Genomic DNA, 20,375 nt, shown 5'->3' with positions numbered 1-20,375 from the left:
GACCTGATATGTTTAATATGCTGCTGAGAATATAGCCCAGAAGAAGCGTATAGTATAGCTTTTATTTTGGAAATAACCATTTCTCTGTAATAAACTCTCTTTTCCAAAGATGAGTGATTCCTCAATCAGATAGATTTATTTTTTTTATTACTTTGTTGTTTCAGCAACATTAAATTTAAAAACTGTACTTTTGAGTTAAAATATATATTTATAATTTTAATAAATGACAAATTAAAAAGGCATGAACGTTTTTTTTTGTATCGAAAAAATATCGAACCGTGACACCAAAGTATCGAACCGAACCGAACCGTGAATTTTGTGTATCGTTGCACCCCTAATATATATATATATATATATATATATATATATATATATATGAAAATAAAAACTTCCTTTGTCCATAGCTCCTGGGCAAATGATGATTTTTTATATCAAAGTAAGTACGTGTCATTGGGCCAGATGCAGAGCTCTGGTTTATCTACCTTATGCCGTCCTTATTGAGATCCAAATTTTTCTTGTGCGTAGCGAAGTGCTTCGTTGGGATCTATAAAGACCAGTTCCGTACCATTATGTGTCACCCTAAGTTTAGCCGGGTATAGAAGTCCATATTTAACTCCGGGTTGGTCTCGAAGCAGGTTTCTTGCTGGAGTAAACGATGCACGTCGTTTTACCACCGCCTGGGGTAGGTCGCGGAAAATCTGAACGCGGATATCTCCGAGCTTCAGATTTTTCCTGGTGGAGATTCTTCGAAGTATTTCTTCCATAGTATGGCAATAGTGTATCCTCACAATCAAGTGTCGTGGCGGGGCCTCTTCTTCTGGGGTCACTCGTAGGGCTCTGTGTGCACGGTCCACCAGTGGGGTTTCGTCCAGGTCTAGTAGGTCTCGTAGTAGCCTTGCCGCAAAGTCTCTAGGACGTTGACCTTTTTCTCTACCTTCAGGTACTCCGGCTATCCTTATATTTTTCCTCTTTGAACGCCCTTCCAGATCAGTGCATTTTTCGGACAGTTGTTCCACTTTATTAGAAAGTTGTTTGACTTTTTCTTCTAGTTTCACCACGGAGTTAGAAGTGATTGTCGCTGATTCTGATAGATCTTTCAGCTGTGCATTGTAATTTTCCATTACCGTTTTTAGAGCTGTGATGGCTTCATTATTTTCAGCCCTTAGCGTTGCGATTTCCCCACGTAGGGTGTCGCAAACGTCTTTTTTCATTTGAGTTATCTTATTATCCAAGGAAGTAATCGCAGAGAGTACTTGTTTGTTACCTTGTGTATATTCCTCGAGTGCGGAGTTAACTGGCGTGCCAGCTTTGGCGCCGTCATTTTCAGTTGAGGCCACATCAAATTCGGTCGTTTCTGTCGCCACTAGCTTCGGATTTAGTTTTTTTGGAGGCATTTGGAGAAGAATGCACTCTTCACAATCCCTATGTTGCTTTGTGGGAAGAAGATGTATTACTTTGATATTTGTCGAAATTTCGTAAAATCAGGTGCAGGAGCTGTGGCACACGCGTCTTCACCCTCTCATGATCTAACCGGAAGTTTTGAGATAGAATATTTTGGTAAGCTTAGTTTTTGTTATAGCATCCCCTCGAATTTTTTTTTTTTTTTTGGGATACACGGAAGGGGATGCATTGCTTACGTTTTTTTTTTTTTTTTTTTTGTCACGGTTACACACGGGTAGGGGGGTGGGGGGTGAGGGTTGGGACCCATATCTCGACTGTACGAATATGGAAAATACGAGAATTAAGCCGCCCTAAAGTATACAAATGCAAGATAATGGAAAGGTAAAAAATGTGGATTTAACTTTTTGTACTTGGAATGTAAAGGGTGTAAATGAACCTGTTAAAAGAGGCAAAGTTTTATCGTACTTGAAATCTCTTAACGTGGATATTATTTTTTTACAAGAAACTCACTTGAAAAATGCGGCTCACAATAAACTTAAATGTAGATGGATAAATCAGGTGTACTACTCAACACTTTCCGCCAAAACTAGAGGGGTAGCTATCTTAATCAAGAAAGATACCCCGTTCAAACATAACTCCACTATAGTTGATAAGAATGGGAGATATGTATTAGTGACTGGGGAGCTGCATACTACTCCAATTATTCTACTGAATGTCTATGGGCCCAACCATGACGATCCAGAATTCTATAGAAAGGTCTTCAGCTTAATTCCGGATATACCCAACAGTAATTTAATAATTGGAGGTGACTTTAACCTAGTATTAGACCCATATTTGGATAAATCCTTGTCCAAAAAAATCACACCGTGTAAAAGCAGTAATTTTATTAAAACATATATGAAGAATATGAATATCTGTGATGCGTGGAGAATTTTAAATCCATCAGGCAGAGAGTATTCTTTCCACTCCCACGTACACAATAGTTATTCAAGGATTGATTATTTTTTGGTGGATGGAAAAATGCTCCCCCTAATTCGAAATGCAACCTATCATAATATTATTATCTCTGATCACTGCCCCGTTACTTGCTCCTTTGCACTTAGTAACCCCATTAAAACATACAGAAATTGGAGATTTGACCCACAATTACTGAACGATTTAGAATTTAAACAATATATAAACTCTCAGATGTCTTTATTCTTTGATATAAACGATAATGCTGAGACCTCTCCAGATATACTATGGGAAACGTTTAAAGCTTATATCAGGGGGTTTATAATATCATATCAAGCGTCACGGAACAAAAGGAATAAATTAGAACAGCTAAATTTAGAAAAAAGAATCCACGAACTGGACGTCAATAATGCAATGGCTCCTTCTTTAGATAAGTATAATATTATTTGTGCACTAAAATATAAACTAAACCAAATATTATCTATTAATATTAATAGAACTTTCACTTTTGTGAGACAGAACTATTTTGAATTTGGGGATAAACCCCATAAGTTGCTAGCCAGACAACTAAAGAAACTAGAAAATGATAGAGCGATTCATAAAATCAGAACAAGTAACGGAAATCTGGTCACATCACACAAAGATATTAACGATAACTTTAGACAGTTTTATGAATCCCTCTATACTTCTCATCCCACTGCAGGGCCTAATGAAATGCAGGAATTTTTTAGATAAATGTGATCTTCCTGTGTTAGACCAGACAAATGCCAATATTTTGAACGCTAAGATCACAATTGAAGAAATTACAAAATCTATCGGATTACTAAAAAACAACAAGAGTCCAGGCCCTGATGGGTTAGGGAATGAGTTTTATAAATACTTTAAGATCAAATTAAGTCCATATCTATTTAAATTATATAACCATGCATACAAAATGAGCACCCTACCTCCAACATTGAATGAAGCAACTATTATAGTACTTCCAAAAAAAGGCAAAGCACCGGAGGAAGTGGGATCATATAGACCTATTTCTCTATTAAATTCTGATCAAAAAATTCTGGCTAAAATACTAGCGAGTAGACTTAATACAGTAATAGATAAATTGGTGCATTCAGACCAAACAGGTTTCATTCCAAACAGGAGTTCTTTTAATAATCTTCGACGTCTATTTAATATAATCTATTCCCCCAAGGTACAACAGGACCTACTTATACTTAGCTTGGATGCCGAAAAGGCATTCGATCATGTGGAGTGGTCCTACCTCTTTGCAGTCCTAGAAAAATTTCAACTGGGACAAGATTTCATCTCTTGGATAAAACTACTTTATAATAATCCCACAGCCAGAATTCTTACAAATCAGACATTATCAACTCAGTTTAAACTCAGCAGAGGTACAAGACAAGGATGCGCTCTTAGTCCATTATTATTTGCCCTGGCTTTGGAACCCTTAGCACAGACAATTCGAACCCATATGGATATACACGGTTATGATACAACATACACTTCTAATTCTATATCGCTCTATGCTGACGACATATTATTATACATAACAAAACCATTAATATCCCTCCCAGCAATTCTCTCCGTGATTGATAAATTCAGTACTTTCGCAGGCTACAAGATTAACTGGGGAAAAAGCGAAATACTGCCCATTAAATTAGAGAATAAACAATGGCTTACATCTCTCCCATTTAAAATAACCTATGAAAAAATCACTTACTTGGGCATTACAATACCAAAAAAATACAGCTCCCTAATGAAAGAGAATTTTCTTCCCTTACTGGAGAAACTTAAAAATAACATTCAGTACTGGAGGACACTTCCTATTTCTTTAATAGGGAGAGTGAATTCAATAAGAATGGTATTCCTCCCGCAGTATTTGTATCTGGTTCAAAACATCCCAATTTTCTTGCCCAAATCGTTTTTTAAAAAGATGGACGCCATCATTATGCCATTTATATGGAATTATAAAACACATAGAATAAAAAAAGACCACCTATGCAAACATAGATCCCTTGGTGGACTTACACTACCTAACTTTATGTACTACTACTGGGCATCAAATTTAAGAATAATTTCCCTTCTATTGGATGACACAGCAATACTCCCTAACGGCTTACAGATGGAGCGGGAGGATTGCCTTCCTTACTGTGTTGGTGGAATACTACTCTCTCCTATTCTTTTGACAAACTCATATTACAATTCGAACCCAGTGATTTATAATACCGTACAAATTTGGAGACAAATAATTAAGCACTTCAAATTGAAAAAACTATCAATGTGTACATCCATTACAGCTAACCCCTCTTTCCTTCCATCATGTGTAGACGGAGCTTTCAATATATGGCAGGAATTGGGAATTTGTAAATTAAAAGATTTATACCTAAATGATACTTTTATGTCATTCCAACATTTAAAAGATAGATTTGGATTGCCTCACAGTCATTTTTTTAGATATCTTCAACTAAGAGACTATATCCGTACATACCTGCCACAATTTGAAAACATATCGTCCGATCCTTTGGACAGATGTCTTAGTGATGGAAGGGGGTTTGAACAGAGAATTTCATTATTTTATAATTCAATACAGGAGATGAGTATACCTTCAACTACTTCAATCAAAGAGGAGTGGGAAAAAGATTTTGGGACTCTCCTATCAGAAGATTTCTGGCAGGAGGCCTTACACAACATAAATACGCCTTTTATTAATTCCCGTCACTGTTTAATTCAGTACAAAATTATACACAGACTACACTATTCAAGGGAAAAACTTCACAAAATGTATCCAGAGTGTTCCCCCCTCTGTGAAAAATGCAAGATACACTATGGAAATCTGTTACATTGTTTTGCACTATGTCCAAGGCTTCAGGGTTTTTGGTATGATATTTTTACTTATATGTCTAATATTTTTAAAAGTAAGATTGAACCAAATCCGACAGTAATCATCTTTGGGATTTCCAACGAAACACAAAATTTACAACACTCTCAAAAAAGGTTTATGGCATATGCTTTGATTATTGCAAAGAAATTGATCCTGCAGCTTTGGAAAGGCAATGAGACTCCTGTATTAAAAATGTGGCTTACTGAACTTATAAACACTCTTCACCTTGAAAAAATAAGATATAGTATGAATGACAATGTAAAAGATTTTGAATTAATCTGGCACCCTTTACTTATATACCTTGGGAAAATATAAAACTTTGTTTACTTGTTTCTCTTCCCTTTTGCCGACAGCCGGGGTATTGGGACCCCTTATGGGTGACTGCGGGTTTTTTTTTTTTTTTTTTTTTTGTTGTTGGTGTTGTTTAATTATTTGCCTTGTTAGTTTAGAGAAAAAAAGGAGCATAAGCTATGTTATGTCAATTTGTAAAAACTACAATCATGATACTTGCTCTCAATAAAAATATTTGAAACAATATATATGAAAATAAAGAAATGTGACAAAGATGACACTGGTAAACTGCAACAGCTACTATTCTGTAACATCTCTAACAGGAAGAAAACTCAATGGCTCCCTTCAAAGCATCCTATGTCACAAGACATTAAAGCTGTACAATGTTCCCACCACTAACACATGACCCTACGCTGTGTTCACTGCATCATTCCATGTTTGGCACTGATCACCACCTGCACTCATGTATATATCATGTATATATCTATCTGTCTACTTAGCACTTTTAATTCTTATTCTCATTTTTATTTTCATGTCTATTTAAGCTTAATTTATAACAGTATTTATAACAGTATGTTTGCACTGAAGCACCGCAGCAATTTCCTAATGTTGTAAACCCACTCAACATTTGGCAATAAAACCCTTTCTGATTCTGATTCAATAATCATAAAAAAATTCAAATAACAGACTTTCTGATAAAAGTTTATATTTAAAAAGAGGTTTCAAAAAGAAAGACACATTTTTTGAAATTTATTATTGTTATTATTAAGCATACATATTAAAGCTTCCCCGCTCAATAGTTCAGGGCTGACAGGTGACGTGCGCCCCCGTGTGGCGGAAGCCTGCAGTGTTGACAGCAGAGCGGCACGGCACGGCGCGGCAGGCGGCCCGCCACTCACGATAACACGCGCTAGCAGCAGCTGCTGGGCGGAAAAGGCGGGAGAAGACTGCCGCTTCCGCGTCCGCGCAGCACAGACGACGCTGGGGCAAAATGGACGATAAGTTAATATTGGCTGTATGTAATTACCCGGAGCTTTACAACGTTACACTGCCGAATTACCGCTGCACAGAAAGTCGGACAAATTCCTGGAGAAGCATCAGCATGGAGCTGGGACTTCCGAGTGAGTGTGCCGCTTGTTTTTTCTGTTCGCTACAACTTTAATGGCAGTTATTATTTGTTCAGCTGTTTTCGGCGCGGAGGGCTGAAAGGACGCGAAATGTTAACTGCGCTTTTCTGAGAGCTGCGGCTGTTTCTCACACTGACCTGGGGGCATCTGTAATGGTTTTTGTGTTTCTCTGCACGGCTGACCTGCGGTGTGGATGCAGTCGCGCGCACCGTGCTAGCGGTAGCGGCTCGCTCGCACGCCGCCGTCGTGGGCCCGAGGTGCGCAGGCCGCGCTGCACCGAACCGCACGGTCCCGCTCCTCCGCGCTCCCCGCCGCGTGCTCAGCACCGCGCGGCGGAGGAAAGAAGATATTTGCGCTCCGGTACGGAGTCGTAGAGCCGCGTGCCTCTTTCGAAAGCTCGTGGGCAGGGAGAGCCCCCAGCCTCAAATACAAGCAGGTGCACTGCTTCGCGGCCAAGGGGTGAACTCATGACCTCCAGACTTTGCAAGGAAAAAGGAGCACAAATAAAAATTGTACAAAGAGATGAAAGTATCGTCAAAGCGCGTCACTTTTCTTTATAAAGAAAAATTCTAAAAAAAGAAAAGAAACGTCCTTTATTCTCCCTCATTGGGCAAATTCAGGTGTTCCAGTAGCAAAGTGACAGACATGGAAAGTCACTCAAAAGTAAAGAATACAAAATTTAAAAAGGAAGAAGAAAGAAATAAGAGGCAAAGAGTTAACCTGGAGTGCCTGGTGAGAAATTTGGCCCTCCCCTAGACTAAACCGCATGAGATAAATATAATTCCTTTTGTTTATTAAATGGCTGTAAATATGTTACTTCAGGTTCACTGTCTTAAATAAAAGCACAACTAAGCATGGATATAAAAACAAACAAACAAACAAAAACAACAAACCACCTAAAAAGGCCATTTCTGGGCCAGGTAAAACTCTGGTCTAGTATAAAAACACACACTCACCAGTGTTGTTAGGTACAGACATGAAAGTATGGATCCATGCCACCTTGTACCAACACTTCAGGCTGATGGTGCTGTAATTAGGTGGGAGATGTTTTCTTGGCGCACTTTGAGCCCCTTGGTATCACCTGAGCAATGTTACATGGTAAATGGCCTGTATTTATATAGCGCTTTACTAGTCCCTAAGGACCCCAAAGCGCTTTACATATCCAGTCATCCACCCATTCACACACACATTCACACACTGGTGATGGTAAGCTACATTGTAGCCACAGCCACCCTGGGGCGCACTGACAGAGGCGAGGCTGCCGGACACTGGCGCCACCGGGCCCTCTGACCACCACCAGTAGGCTACGGGTGAAGTGTCTTGCCCAAGGACACAACGACCGAGACTGTCCAAGCCGGGGCTCGAACTGGCAACCTTCCGATTACAAGGCAAACTGCCAACAGCCATTCATGCTACATTAAAGCAGATAATGAATTATATATGACAGAAAAGGTCCTGTTTTTTACTGTCTACTATAAAAATGTTGGTTAAAACAAAATTTTCATCAATTGCGAAAAACTGCCAAAACTTTTTTTTTTATATATACACATTTATCATGTTGAAAAACTGAAATGTGGTGTTGAAATGACACTTCTTTATTTCATAGTAAGATATCTTAAGGATTAAATGTGCAATTAAATGTCTTTACACTGACAAAAAATAGTTTTACTGGGCCACTTAAGATCAAAGTGGGCTGTATGTGCCCCTCGATGCAAAATGACTTGACTGATCAAGTCAGCAGTGGTAGGCTTTACTCTAGAGATGAGGGGAAAAAAATCAGTTCAATACAGTAGGTCTGCATCATTTCAGATAATTTAATTATAAAAAAAATTCTCGACAGATATTAAGGCACGGCTTTGTAGCACGCAGATGGGCTAAACGATGTAAACGCGAGCATTTCACCCACATTTGCAGCTAAGAATAGACCTGCAATGCAAACAGATTTAGGAGCATGTGAATAAAAAGTTTGACAACATTAAGCCCACACAGCCCCCAGTTTTAAACAGAAACACTGTATTACACGTCAATACAATTAAAGGTTTTAGTTGTTGTTTTGACAGATGTTGTATTCAGTTTTTAAATATTTCTAAAATGGACAGCAATGAGCAGTTCATTTCAAAAGACCATTGTTTTACTCTTCTGAATATTTATTATTGCTCATTAAGAAATGATCCTGTGGCTTCTTGCTTCTTACGTTCTGATGTTCTACTTTTCAAGCCGAGGATTGCAAAAGAAGATGGAAGAACATGAGAGACAGGTACCTGAAGGAGGTCCGAATGGAGCTTAAAAGCAAGAAGCAGGGAGAAAACGTTCAAAGCAAATGGAAATACAGACAACTTATGAACTTCATTGCGCCGTTCACTGGGTCAAGAAGTGGACTGCAGGAAATCTCTGCCAACAATGATGAGGACCACGACAACCCTGAAGACTCTAGCAACGTGGATGGAGAAACCGCTTTGTCAGAGGCAATCAAAACACCACAGAGTGCTGTAAAGGTCCCCGCGAGTCTGCCCGACCTCAAACCACAGGTGACATTTGTAACGCAGCTTCCTCCAGCGACTCAGGACACACAGGTGGCTCAGCTGGCTGTTCTGGCCAAGATACCATCACCCCCACAGGTCTCGCCTGTCACTGGCGTTACTGGACAGAAACGGAAACCGGCCCAAGAGCCGCCGTCTGCACCTTCCTCCCAAAGTACGCCCATGCCGACAAAATGGTTGGTCAAAGACAATGTCCCCTCTTTTCCCACTAAGCCGCGGGACGAGGATGAACTGTTCCTGCTGAGCTTTGTTCCCGCTATGAAGAGACTCGCTCCACAGAAGAGGTGCGAGACGAAAATAAAGATCCAGCAGATTATGTACGAGGCAGAGTTCAACGTTACACATTCAGCGTCTCAAGAAAAGAAGGTGGAGACAGAAACACAGCACTGATTACATTTAAACTTTTAAAAAAATACTTTATTGTATTTCTTTTATATAAACTTCTGCCACAGAATTAGTAAAAGTGGTAGATATTGAAGAAATTTTTTATGTGAAGTAGTTTGTTTCCCCCTGATTAGTGTATTTATTAGGCAATAAAGACTTAGAGGCAATGAGGTCATTAGATTTACACCATAAACAGACAGTTAATCTTTATTTACATAACTTTATCAATAGATTTCAAACATATTTCGAAAAAGCTGTTTCTTAGTCAGTCTTAATTTTTACTCTAATAATTACAGTATTTTACATGTAATTACAATTGCATACAGTAAACTGATGAGAATAAATGCGTAGGTGAACACTGTTTAATGAATGACTCTTTCTGCTTACATGCTTCTTTTTAAATCTAAAATAAAGATTCTTGTATTCTGAAAAAGTGTCCGTTTGAAGTCACCCTCAGCTATTTAGTGGGATTTATGCTCTGATCGGGTAATTTCATTTCGAGCAGTTCCTGGACAGATTTGTTTTTTTTAAGGTCACTACCATCTGTAAAGGTCGACACACAGTTCAACAGCTTCAGATTACATTTAAGTAATTTTGTTATGTTGCAAAACTCAGTTAAAATAATCACTGGATCCCCAAAGTATGTCCCAAAGGACATGCTCATTGTTACTGTAGCCAAATAACTTTAACTGCAAAGTGCATCAAGCCAAAAGTCCTGTTTGGCAAACTGTTTTTTCTTGTCTTTTCCCAGCATGCCTTCCATGCAGAATAAAGTTCTGTTTTCTCTTTCTGGCTGTAGACCCATACACTATGTCGCCATCACTAGCAAGACTAAACCACTAATTGTGTGATGAAACTTTGGGGTTTCTGAAAACTTTTTTTGCAACAAATGATCAGCACTGAGGTTGACCTTGTTTCAGTGACCAGACCCAGGAAAAAAAATTAAATACAATTCCAAATAATCTGGAGATCTTTAGATTTAGATGGCAACAATAACAACATACACTTCAATAAATTTAAACACTGTACATTTCACTCATCAGTCCCTAAAGAATGTTTGTATAAAACTTTGAACTGCTTTTATAAGTAGGATCATTTTGCTTTTTATTATTTATAGCATGAAAATGACAAAAGTTCAGTTATGTGTCATTTGTTTATGTATAATCACATTTATTGCAAGAGGGGGGGGGGGGAGAAGTATGAAAGCAGAATCACAGATGTGTCAGATCTCTTGAGTTTTATGCAATTAGCAGCCAAAACATGATCACGAGAGCCACAAAGAGGAAGAGTCGAGACAGAAACTGCTCGTCCGTGTGCTGCGGTGTCCCCGGAGCCGCTGCTTGGGAAATTGTTTTACAGGAGGTTATTTGACATGCTAAATGCTTGGAGCGGTCATAGTGATGTGTGACAAACAAATACCTGGAGGAGGTCTTCCATCATTGATGTTAAAAGCTGTTGCAAAAATACCAAACGGAAAGGCACCGATCCCAAACGACATTTGGAAGCCTCCATCTCCAAAGCCAAATCCCTGAAAACCCTGTAATACGTATCATCAAAAGTTACGAAAGTCTGAGTTGCCTTAATGAGCAGACGTGTCTTTGCAATATCTGAGGTACAGTTTAATGTACAGCAAGTGAGACGTGACGCAACAGCAAGTGCCAAATGATATCATTCTCTGGAGATGCACTGGCTCTCCACACTTATTATCCAACAGATCCCGGTGGGGAATGTCAGTCTGTTAATGGATACAGCAAACCTACATCACTGTATGCAATGGTTTCATCATGAATTCATAATATTGCTGGGCAGCTTACAGGGCTATAAAACACTACACTATGTCTAAATTCTTTTTTAAAAAGAGCTTAAAATTTGGCATACTTCAGGATGATAATAAAAATATACCAGGGCTCTAGACTAACTTTTTGCCACGGTTGCACTGGTGCACCTAACTTTTTTTCTTAGGCACACCCAAATTTTTCAACTGCATCGCTTAACACTAAAGTTTTACCTGTTTTCTCCTGCCTGCTGCTGAAAGGCAGAGGGGGGGAGAGGGGACACTTGGGCAGTGCATTTATCGCAGCATATGTGTTTCCTGGGTACACTGTGCTTTTTCAGAGTTCAGAGATTGATGGCTCCGTGTCAGAGCACTGGCTATGAATTTCAGACGGATCAGGCCTTAACTTAACAAAAAGGTTATCAATCGTTCTTTTGATCTTTTCTGTGTGGTGTGTAAGCATCACTGCAGATGCCTTTGTGTCAAAGTAACTGAGAATAAAACACAGAAAAACATGAAGATTTTCCTGGCCTGGCTTTTTATAGCAGATAACCTTAAAAATATTCTGCAATTTTGCACAATTTTAAAAAGTCTAAACTTCTTCAGTATTGAACAGCAGAAATTAGGCTTTCTTGACAGACAGCAGCCGACAGCGCTGTAAACAACAGTAGACTGGCGGGTAATAATAAGCGAATGAATAATGCAGAAAACAGAGATTTGAGATGGGAAACTGTTCTTGAAGTACACTTTGGTCGCACTCTAGAGCCCTGTATACTGATCTATAGTACTTACCCCACGGTTTTCTGGCTCGGGCCTTTGTCCTTGTGGTCGTGGGGGTGTTTTTTCTCTGTAAAACATAACCAGAATTACCCAAAATGACTCCAAATCACTAATATTTAATACTATCTAATTATCACAGTCACCAATTTTACCCACCTTGGATCCTGTTGACCTGTACTTCCGCGCCCATATATGGGGATTACTTTATCTCGGCTGATACCAGCTTTGCATACTGGACACACTTGTCTGTTGGGTCGAGTCTCCAGCCACTACAAAATTTAAAAAAAAAAAAAAAAAAAAAAAAAAAGTGAAGAAGCTAATCGCTTCCTTTATCTGTAACGATGTGCTGCTTCTGGTGGAGTGCAAAAACAAGAGGAAACAACGGTTTCAGCTTACCTGATGCAAACAAGGCCAGCTAATCAGGAGGCGATGCAAATGAAGATGGGAGAAGCTTGATTAGTTAGATATTAAATGTCCTTGAGCACCTATGAGTCACAAAGCAGGAACTTAAATTTGAAAATTTAACTTAATTTTGCCCAGAAGGGGTGTACTACAAAGCATGTTCTACAGGGTCAGGCTTTCTTTGCTTTAGGCCGGGATTATGCTTTCTGTGTCTGTAAGTCTGCTGGGGTTTGCTTGGATCCTAGTAATGTAAAGTTCATCTTGCATGCTTGGGTATTTTTTGTGAACACAAAAGACTCATCCAGTGAGAATTTACACCCCAGTGCACCAACTACACAGGCATTCCAGGTGGCTTCAAAGTAGTATAACAGGAACGACTACTCAACCAGCAGGTCTCCAGCTGTCTGTGTACACAACAGGTACACTGTGTATACTACAGGAATAAAGATATATCAAACATAATAAAACTGCAGAAAGGAACGCTGGAGCTGCAAAAGTGTCAGATGACAGAGTTGTTGTGAATTCACAAGTTGATTTATTTCTTTTAGCACTCCTGGAGCTGCTGCTTATTTGTGACAGGACAGCTGCACATTGCTTTCAGAGCCCTTGGTGTTGTCAGGTCAGGTCAGTGTCACAAAGCCTCATGAAGAAGATCTGGTAATCACTCAGTTTGTGGCCTAATCAAAGGGAAGTATATTTGACTGATTTAATATTCTCTGTGATAAAGAGCTTACAAATAAAATGTCCTTCTGACTGTTCTTGTTTTTCAGGAGTTCACCATGCATATTTGATTTTGCACAGATTTCATAACAACGGCCAACCCTGGCTCAACCGTCCTAATATTCGTGGGAGTGCACGAGCTTGTGAACCCCCAGGGCTCGGTTTGTGCCTCCTCCCCGTCTCATATCAGAGAGAAACTTCACACACTGTAAAGCCACTTAATAGCCCACAAATACACTGATGAATTTTCTAAAACAGGCTTGGCAACTAATCAGAACTAAGAATCAAAGCACGTTTCACCAACTGAATGCATGATGCATGGTTTGCTTCATTTGACAGTGTTAGTAAGGTGAAGGACCACAATTAGGGCAAATGTGATACTTATTTAAAGCAAAACTCTGAATATAACCTGTTATGAACCAGGTTGTGTGTTCAGCGTAAGTTACCAAAGTGATCGAGCCACATCTGAGACACTTCACTTTATAGCACACCCCTTGGCTATTCTGTGTGGACCGAGGTTGGCCTGTATTACATTCGCAGAGGCTCAGAAGTGGAGGTGAACTCAAACCATCCCTGTTTACATGTTGGATGTCACACTGCACATCTGAAATTTTGTAGGACCTGCCTCACAATTTACTAATAAACAGGCAACATTAACTACTACTATTAACTTCTACCAAAACTTAGCATTTCCGTTCAGTGTTTGCCAAGTATGATGTGATAAGTTATGCATGCTTGGAAACGATCTCGTCATGTCTGCCAGTTACAAACCGATATTGGTCTTTAGGAGCTATGCTGATGTGTCCCCGACTCACCTGTGGCTCACAATTAAAAATATAAACATGTGTCACAGACAGCAGCACACTTCTTACCAGAAGAGGTGTCCACATAAACTAATCACGGCGTCCTTGGCGGTGTCCAGGCATATGTTACATTCAAAGGTGCTGTCCTGGTTGCCACTGTCAGCGGCAGCCGAGCTACTAGATCCGGGACTTGCGTTTTCAACGCCCGGAGTCGGAGGAGCAGCGTTGGCCATTTGTCACACAGCTTAAATCCTCTAAACAAGTAGCTGGGGTGACTACAATGGCACCCGGGGTCTCAATACATACACATAAAGAGGTCCAGTGGCCAGGAAGTGGGGCTAACGAGAGGAGAAAGGAGTGAAAACAAACAAAAATACCCTGCTGGAAGAAACGTCCATGTCGAACATTTACGCTAACGTTAGCAAACAAGGAAAACTAAGCACAAAACGACAGTTTCACAGAGATTAACCAACAGCTGAGCGACAGATGTTAAACGGTGTCACTCAGGAAATGATTGGATGGTGAGTGACACTCATAATTTGTTGTGAGGAGTCTAGAAAATAGCCTTACAGACCTTTGCATCACACTTTCAGCAACGCCACTTAACCGGTAGTAGATCCCTGGAGGGGGCGTGGCTAAGACTGAATCCGTGGGATTTTGTGGCCCTCAGTTAGGCCTTTCAGGTGAACCTGACAAAAGGTTCCACCACTTTTAAGCAGAGCTTTAAAGATGAAGGACATTTTGTGAAAGTTTGGTCTCATTTAACTGTGAAGAAGAGGTCAGAGGTCTAAAGTAACGTGATATTTAAAATCCCCATATACACAATTCAGTGGGCTGAATATATTATTTGAATGTCTGAATATAGTCTATTGTTAATCAGTTAGCAAACCTAACAGCCAAGACGACCAATAACACTTTATTTTTATAATTAGTTAATGTCAAAGTGACTGCATGAGTGGAGCAGCGATTGCACAGGCATGTTTCTTTTTTGATGAACCTTAGAGGACAGAAATAAACTAAAGTATGAATCCTGTGGCACTCCATATTTGGCTTAATCTACCCACCTCTACTAAATGCTTGATAAAGACTCGTAAAGAGAGATAATTTGATCAATTAAAATACAAAGAGAAAAAAAATAAACAAATGAAAGTCTAATTGTATTGTATTATCAAAAGAGCGTTTTTTGTAAATTGCATAAACCAGACATGCGCAGATGTGATTATTGTAGCTCCTCCTCCTGTCAGTGACGTGTAGTTCCATTCTCTTGAGCTGCGAGCTTTCTTAACTGCGACATTGGATCAACATGGCGAGCACCGTGGCGAACAAGTGTCTCAGTCCTCTGGCTTTCCTCACTAGGAGGCTCTCCGCTCCCGAGTTCATCACTCAGTGTTGCTATCACAAGAAGGTAAGTGGTCCAGTCTGTAGCTTCTCTTTAACGGGGAGCTCGGCTTACAGCGTCGCAGCTGCTTGTTGGTTCATGTTTACTCCTACTGAAAGCATCCTGGAGTATATCAGCTAACTGATCTACTAAACACGGGCAACCACGACTCTGTAAGATCTTTCTGCTCGGGCATTTTGTTGACAACCATAGGACGGTGGCTTATATTTAGCTGGCTGCACAAATGTTTCAAGTTACATCAGACTGCCTTTACGCTGGTTATCTCAAACCCTTCACCTCCATGATGCTAGCCCGTTAAAATGAACAAATGTATTGTTTCATTGTAGCTATTTAGCTTACTGAAGGCTGGAATAACGTCACTAATCTGCAACCAGCTGTCCACTGCCACAGTTTGAACCATATCCGATTGATGCGCTTTAAAGGGTGGCAGTATGTTGTGCTAGAGTCAGGTAAATGTTATGTGATACCTGTGAAGGTGTACTGATGCAACAGCAGGTTAACCGGGTCATGGCAGCCATAACTGTGATGTATTTATGTTTAGCTGGATGTTTTTGGGTGATTGTGGAGGTTTAGACATTATATGCCTTTTATTAAAATTATTTCTTGGATAAGAGGTCATGTTTTAGCCATCAGCTGAGGAATCTGGCTTTAAACCTTTAATTTCTGATGAAAAATGCAAAAGGTTTTGCGATGCTCGGCCACTTCACACTGTCTTGGTCAGAGTGACTCAGCAAGAAATAGAGTAGGAGGGCTGAAGGACAGAGTTTGCACTGTGTAGACCATGAAATCCAGTCCTAATCTGCTCATGCCAGTGTCAGTTATGCAAGTGAGTCAAGTTGTAGTTGTGTAACAAGGATGCCAAGACTTGTACACATTCTTTTTACCATTGTATCTGAATATAGATGGCATTTCCTTCCTGAAAATATGTGATTGTTGAATTCTGACAGCAACAGGAAGAGTGCATTTGGCCTGATGCTCCTTTTCCCCTCTCTGTTGTCTGAAGGTGGTGGATCATTATGAGAACCCCAGAAATGTGGGCTCGCTGGACAAAAACTCCAAGAATGTTGGAACTGGTTTGGTGGGTGCCCCGGCCTGTGGGGATGTAATGAAGCTTCAGGTATGTTTGTTACGAAGTGTGTGTGACTTAAAGGCGTTTATTTTTGTTAGTTTAGTAGGGATACATTTTAAAGAATGGGAGAGATTAGGATTGTTTGGGGTTTTTTTTTTTTTTTGGTTTGTTTTTTTTTTGGTCACATGAGTAACAGTCAAAACTTTTCTCAGATTGAGGTGGATGACCTGGGGAAGATTGTGAATGCCAGGTTCAAAACTTTTGGCTGTGGTTCTGCCATCGCCTCAAGCTCTCTGGCCACCGAGTGGGTGAAAGGCAAATCTGTGAGTGAACACATTACAGACCTGCATCTCAGCTCCTTTGAATGTTTAATCTATTAAATATTTAGCGTGTTCTGCTCCGCTCATGGCTGTGTGTGGGCTTTTATTTTCAGGTGGACGAAGCTTTGAAGATAAAGAACACAGACATCGCCAAGGAGCTCAGTCTTCCTCCTGTTAAGCTTCACTGCTCCAGTAAGTTTTCTTTTAATACGTCAAGGCTCTTCTTTTTCTTTTTTCCAAACTTCTCTGCACATGTGCACATTTAACCTCCAATTATTTCCTGTTCAGTGCTTGCCGAAGATGCCATCAAGGCAGCCCTTGCTGACTATCGTCTCAAGCAACAAGATGACCAGCAGGAGGCAGTCAGAGCCAGCAATTAAATGGAGCGCTCACGCTTTGTGCTGGGCCCGGTTTGGCTCCCTGCTGCCAAGAAGAGAAATAGTCCAGCGTCAACACCTCACTTTCCTGCGGCAATGATGACGAGCCCACCACCTTTCAACCCTCTGTAGCAGTGTTACACCAGGCTGTTTTTATTAGTCTGCGATCCTCTAACCGTGTATACTGTATCTTTTAGCCTGTCACGTAAACGCACAATATAAGCACTGTTTTGGGTTGTTGGTACAGAGATGAGCCTTATTTTGGAAATTGCTTTGTACAGGTGGAGTTTTTTTTATTTTGAAAGGTGTGATGGAGGTATGGATGAAAGCTAAAAGCTGTTTATACCCTCTGCACTCTAAACGCACTGACCTGTTGATTAAGCAAAGTGGCTTGAACCAAAGAAAGGGGGTCCAGTAGTTTCAAATGCGACTTATATTTACAAATGCTTCTTTAAAAGTCTGTAATAAAATTATCCCTAATTGTACTTTTTGAATCCTGTTTATTATTTAAACATTTGACCCTCCAGCTACAGAAAAATACAGGCATAACTAATGAGGTTATTCTTAATTCTCTTTAAATAAGTCATCCTTGTGATCCATTTGAGTAAGCTGCACATAGACACAGAGCCTGCAAATACGCCCATGCACTTCCTGCTACAATAACGCACCTAAAAAAGCTCTGCAGCTGAGATCCGCTGCAGCCAAAACACACCAGATTGTGGTTTTATACACTTGACAAATCCTGACTGCTTCGCTTTATCTCAGTGTCTCAGCTTCTCTCTCCCTCACACCCGCTTTCTATTTCTCTGACTTACGTGCACACAATTTTGAAAAGCGCCTTTGCAGAACACAGCGACGTTCAACATCATCTGCACTCACTAGCTTTATTGGGCTGTTACATGAAGACCCGACATGCCGTCCGATTGCCGTTTTGATTAATTTGGAGGCTTTTCACAGAGGCGGCTGCGTTGGAGTCCCACTGAGATGTGTACGAGCCCACATGTTTAAGCGGTCCAGCGTGTGATGTGCAGTGATAAAACCAGTCAGACGGGCTCCGTAAAAGTATGGAATCCTAAGCGTGCACCCTAAAAAGAGAAAAATTTACAACTCCACAGTTTTACTCTTGGAGTCTGCTGGAGTAGCTTTACGTGACTCGCAGGTCAAAAATCATCATGCTGTTTTTTTTTTGTTTTTTTTTAAAGAGCATTGCCTCAATGCATCTACTTCCTGAAACAAGCCATTATCAGGAATGTGTACCCTGGTGATGTCACAGAGAACTTTTTATTTGAAACTCCGGACATGTTTAATATAAAAGTCCACCCTACTGTAGCAGTGTATATATGACAGAAAATGGGGAAAAGCATAACAGGTTCATATTAAAAATTCAAAAACGGAACTGAGTCCTAGTTGTTCAATTTTGTTTTTGTTTTTTTTGCATAGAAGCAGAGGTGGGACCAAGTCATTGTTTTGCAAGTCTCAAGTAAGTCTCAAGTCTTTATCCTCAAGTCTCAAGTCAAGTCTCAAGTAATGTCAGGCAAGTCAGAGTCGAGTCTCAAGTCACTGGTGTAAAAGTCCAAGTAAAGTCACAAGTCTGAAACTTTGAATTTCAAGTCCTTTCGAATCTTTAAAAAAAATATGAAAAAAGCATGTTGCAGTTATGCTAAATGTAAATATTAGACCATGTAATTTTAAAATCTGTGTTTTTCTCAACACATGACAAAATAGTGAACTTAGAAAATATACACAAATTGTGAAATTGCACCTCTTTAAAATGCAGCTCAATTAAACCTAGCTCCAAGAATAATTTTCACCGACAGTTCTGAGATAAGCTGCATGTTATTCTTGGATGCGGTTGTAGGACCGGCTTTAAAATCGCATGACAAAAATATCATACACATTAAAAAAAACTGTATCACCAACGTAGCCTGGACAACATTTGCTAGTTAGATGAAGTCAGCTATCTCATCCTAGCATATTTATATGCATATTTATAATCATACGGTTCTTGGAGTGAGTGCACACACTCATGAAGTTTAGTAACTTCCGGTCACTGCAACAAGCCCAGGTACAGTTTACCGACGGATGGGTACAGGACCTTGAAATGTACCGTGTAGAACGAAAGACCATCGTACGTATCATAAGTTTACCAGTCTCACAAATCGTCTTCATAAATACACATTCGTTAACCGTTTATTATTAGGACCTTTGAGCTCAACGGTAATTAATTAGTAGTGGAAATAATTTCTGGTACCCATCACAGAAATGTAGCAGTGACAATAATACTGTATGCTGTAATCGTACTGGGCAATTAGTGATACAAAAAAACCCGTTTTATCCTGTGAATAAAAGTATGTTTTTGTCAATGTACCATAATAACAGAGGAGAAACGCAATATTGTGTCAGGACAATTCACTATTTATGCACAATAAATAAAGGAGCATAGCGCGACAATTTCTGTTCAGCGCCAGACTTGCTTGTAACCTATATCACCAATTATGTTATGAAAATGACGTATTAACTACTAAAAAACACTGACCTTCGTGTAAATGCTTGGAGCAGACTAACCTGTGAGCTGGAGTGTTCTGGGACGTTATATTTGGTCTTTGAATGGCTGCAATCCAGTCGCCTCTTTGTTACTTCGGAAACATGGCTTGAACAATTTCTCTTCAACGAGGTAATCCGATAACAACCGATCTCTTTACCCGTCGGCTTCCCGTGGCTGTCATGCGACCGGCTATTGCAGTTAATAATACAACGGCTTCTTGACATTTTTGTGTTTCTTTTTATCGCTGTATAACTGATTTTAATTGAAAGCTTGCGTGCGCTAGTACCGCTTGCCACGAGTTCCCAGAATCCTTTGCGGTTCTACCCGTGAATGACGTCACATTTTCAATCTCTATATAATATGCATGTTAAATTTTATATTTGGGGTAAAATATCAAGTCTTTTCTGTCATGATATGAGTGAACAGTTGTTGTTTAAGGTGCAGTTCATGTGGAAGCCACCGGAGGGTGGTGTGGAGATAATAAAAAAGTGATGGCTAAAACCTAAGACGGTGTCATGTCTGCTCCCTGAAGTAATATCGTAACATGGTGTCAGAAGTGAACTGATAAGGCTATAGAAGAGTGTCGCACACATGGAAGGGCTTAAGCC

The 20,375-nt window shown here is 39.9% G+C and overlaps 2 protein-coding genes across 5 annotated transcripts; one reads left to right on the top strand and one right to left on the bottom strand.

Annotated features, from left to right (window-relative positions):
• Window positions 1-6,377: 6,377 nt before the first annotated feature.
• On the top strand, window positions 6,378-10,011 carry LOC309710339 (uncharacterized protein). Its single transcript, XM_082539698.1, has 2 exons — window positions 6,378-6,648; window positions 8,872-10,011. The coding sequence occupies exons 1-2, from the start codon at window positions 6,519-6,521 to the stop codon at window positions 9,582-9,584; spliced, it is 843 nt and encodes a 280-aa protein (XP_082395824.1). The 5' UTR covers window positions 6,378-6,518; the 3' UTR covers window positions 9,585-10,011.
• On the bottom strand, window positions 9,770-20,148 carry rnf185 (ring finger protein 185). 4 transcript variants are annotated; one of them, XM_082539701.1, is made up of 7 exons: window positions 19,788-20,148; window positions 14,127-14,395; window positions 12,529-12,547; window positions 12,289-12,401; window positions 12,145-12,199; window positions 10,998-11,115; window positions 9,770-10,917 (listed from the first exon to the last, which is right to left on the bottom strand). In XM_082539701.1, the coding sequence occupies exons 2-7, from the start codon at window positions 14,288-14,290 to the stop codon at window positions 10,817-10,819; spliced, it is 570 nt and encodes a 189-aa protein (XP_082395827.1). In that variant the 5' UTR covers window positions 14,291-14,395; window positions 19,788-20,148; the 3' UTR covers window positions 9,770-10,816. The 4 variants fall into 4 exon arrangements, with proteins under 4 accessions (XP_082395827.1, XP_082395825.1, XP_082395828.1 ...); XM_082539699.1 differs by lacking the exon at window positions 19,788-20,148 and adding an exon at window positions 14,632-14,780; XM_082539702.1 differs by lacking the exon at window positions 19,788-20,148 and adding an exon at window positions 14,632-14,762 and having other exon boundaries at window positions 9,770-10,914.
• Window positions 20,149-20,375: the final 227 nt, after the last annotated feature.

The sequence above is a fragment of the Aulonocara stuartgranti genome (genome assembly GCF_965226115.1).
Source record: "Aulonocara stuartgranti genome assembly, chromosome: 7".
NCBI lineage: Eukaryota > Metazoa > Chordata > Actinopteri > Cichliformes > Cichlidae > Aulonocara > Aulonocara stuartgranti.
Note: the sequence above shows the minus strand (reverse complement) of the source record. Positions and strands in the feature narration are given on the sequence as shown.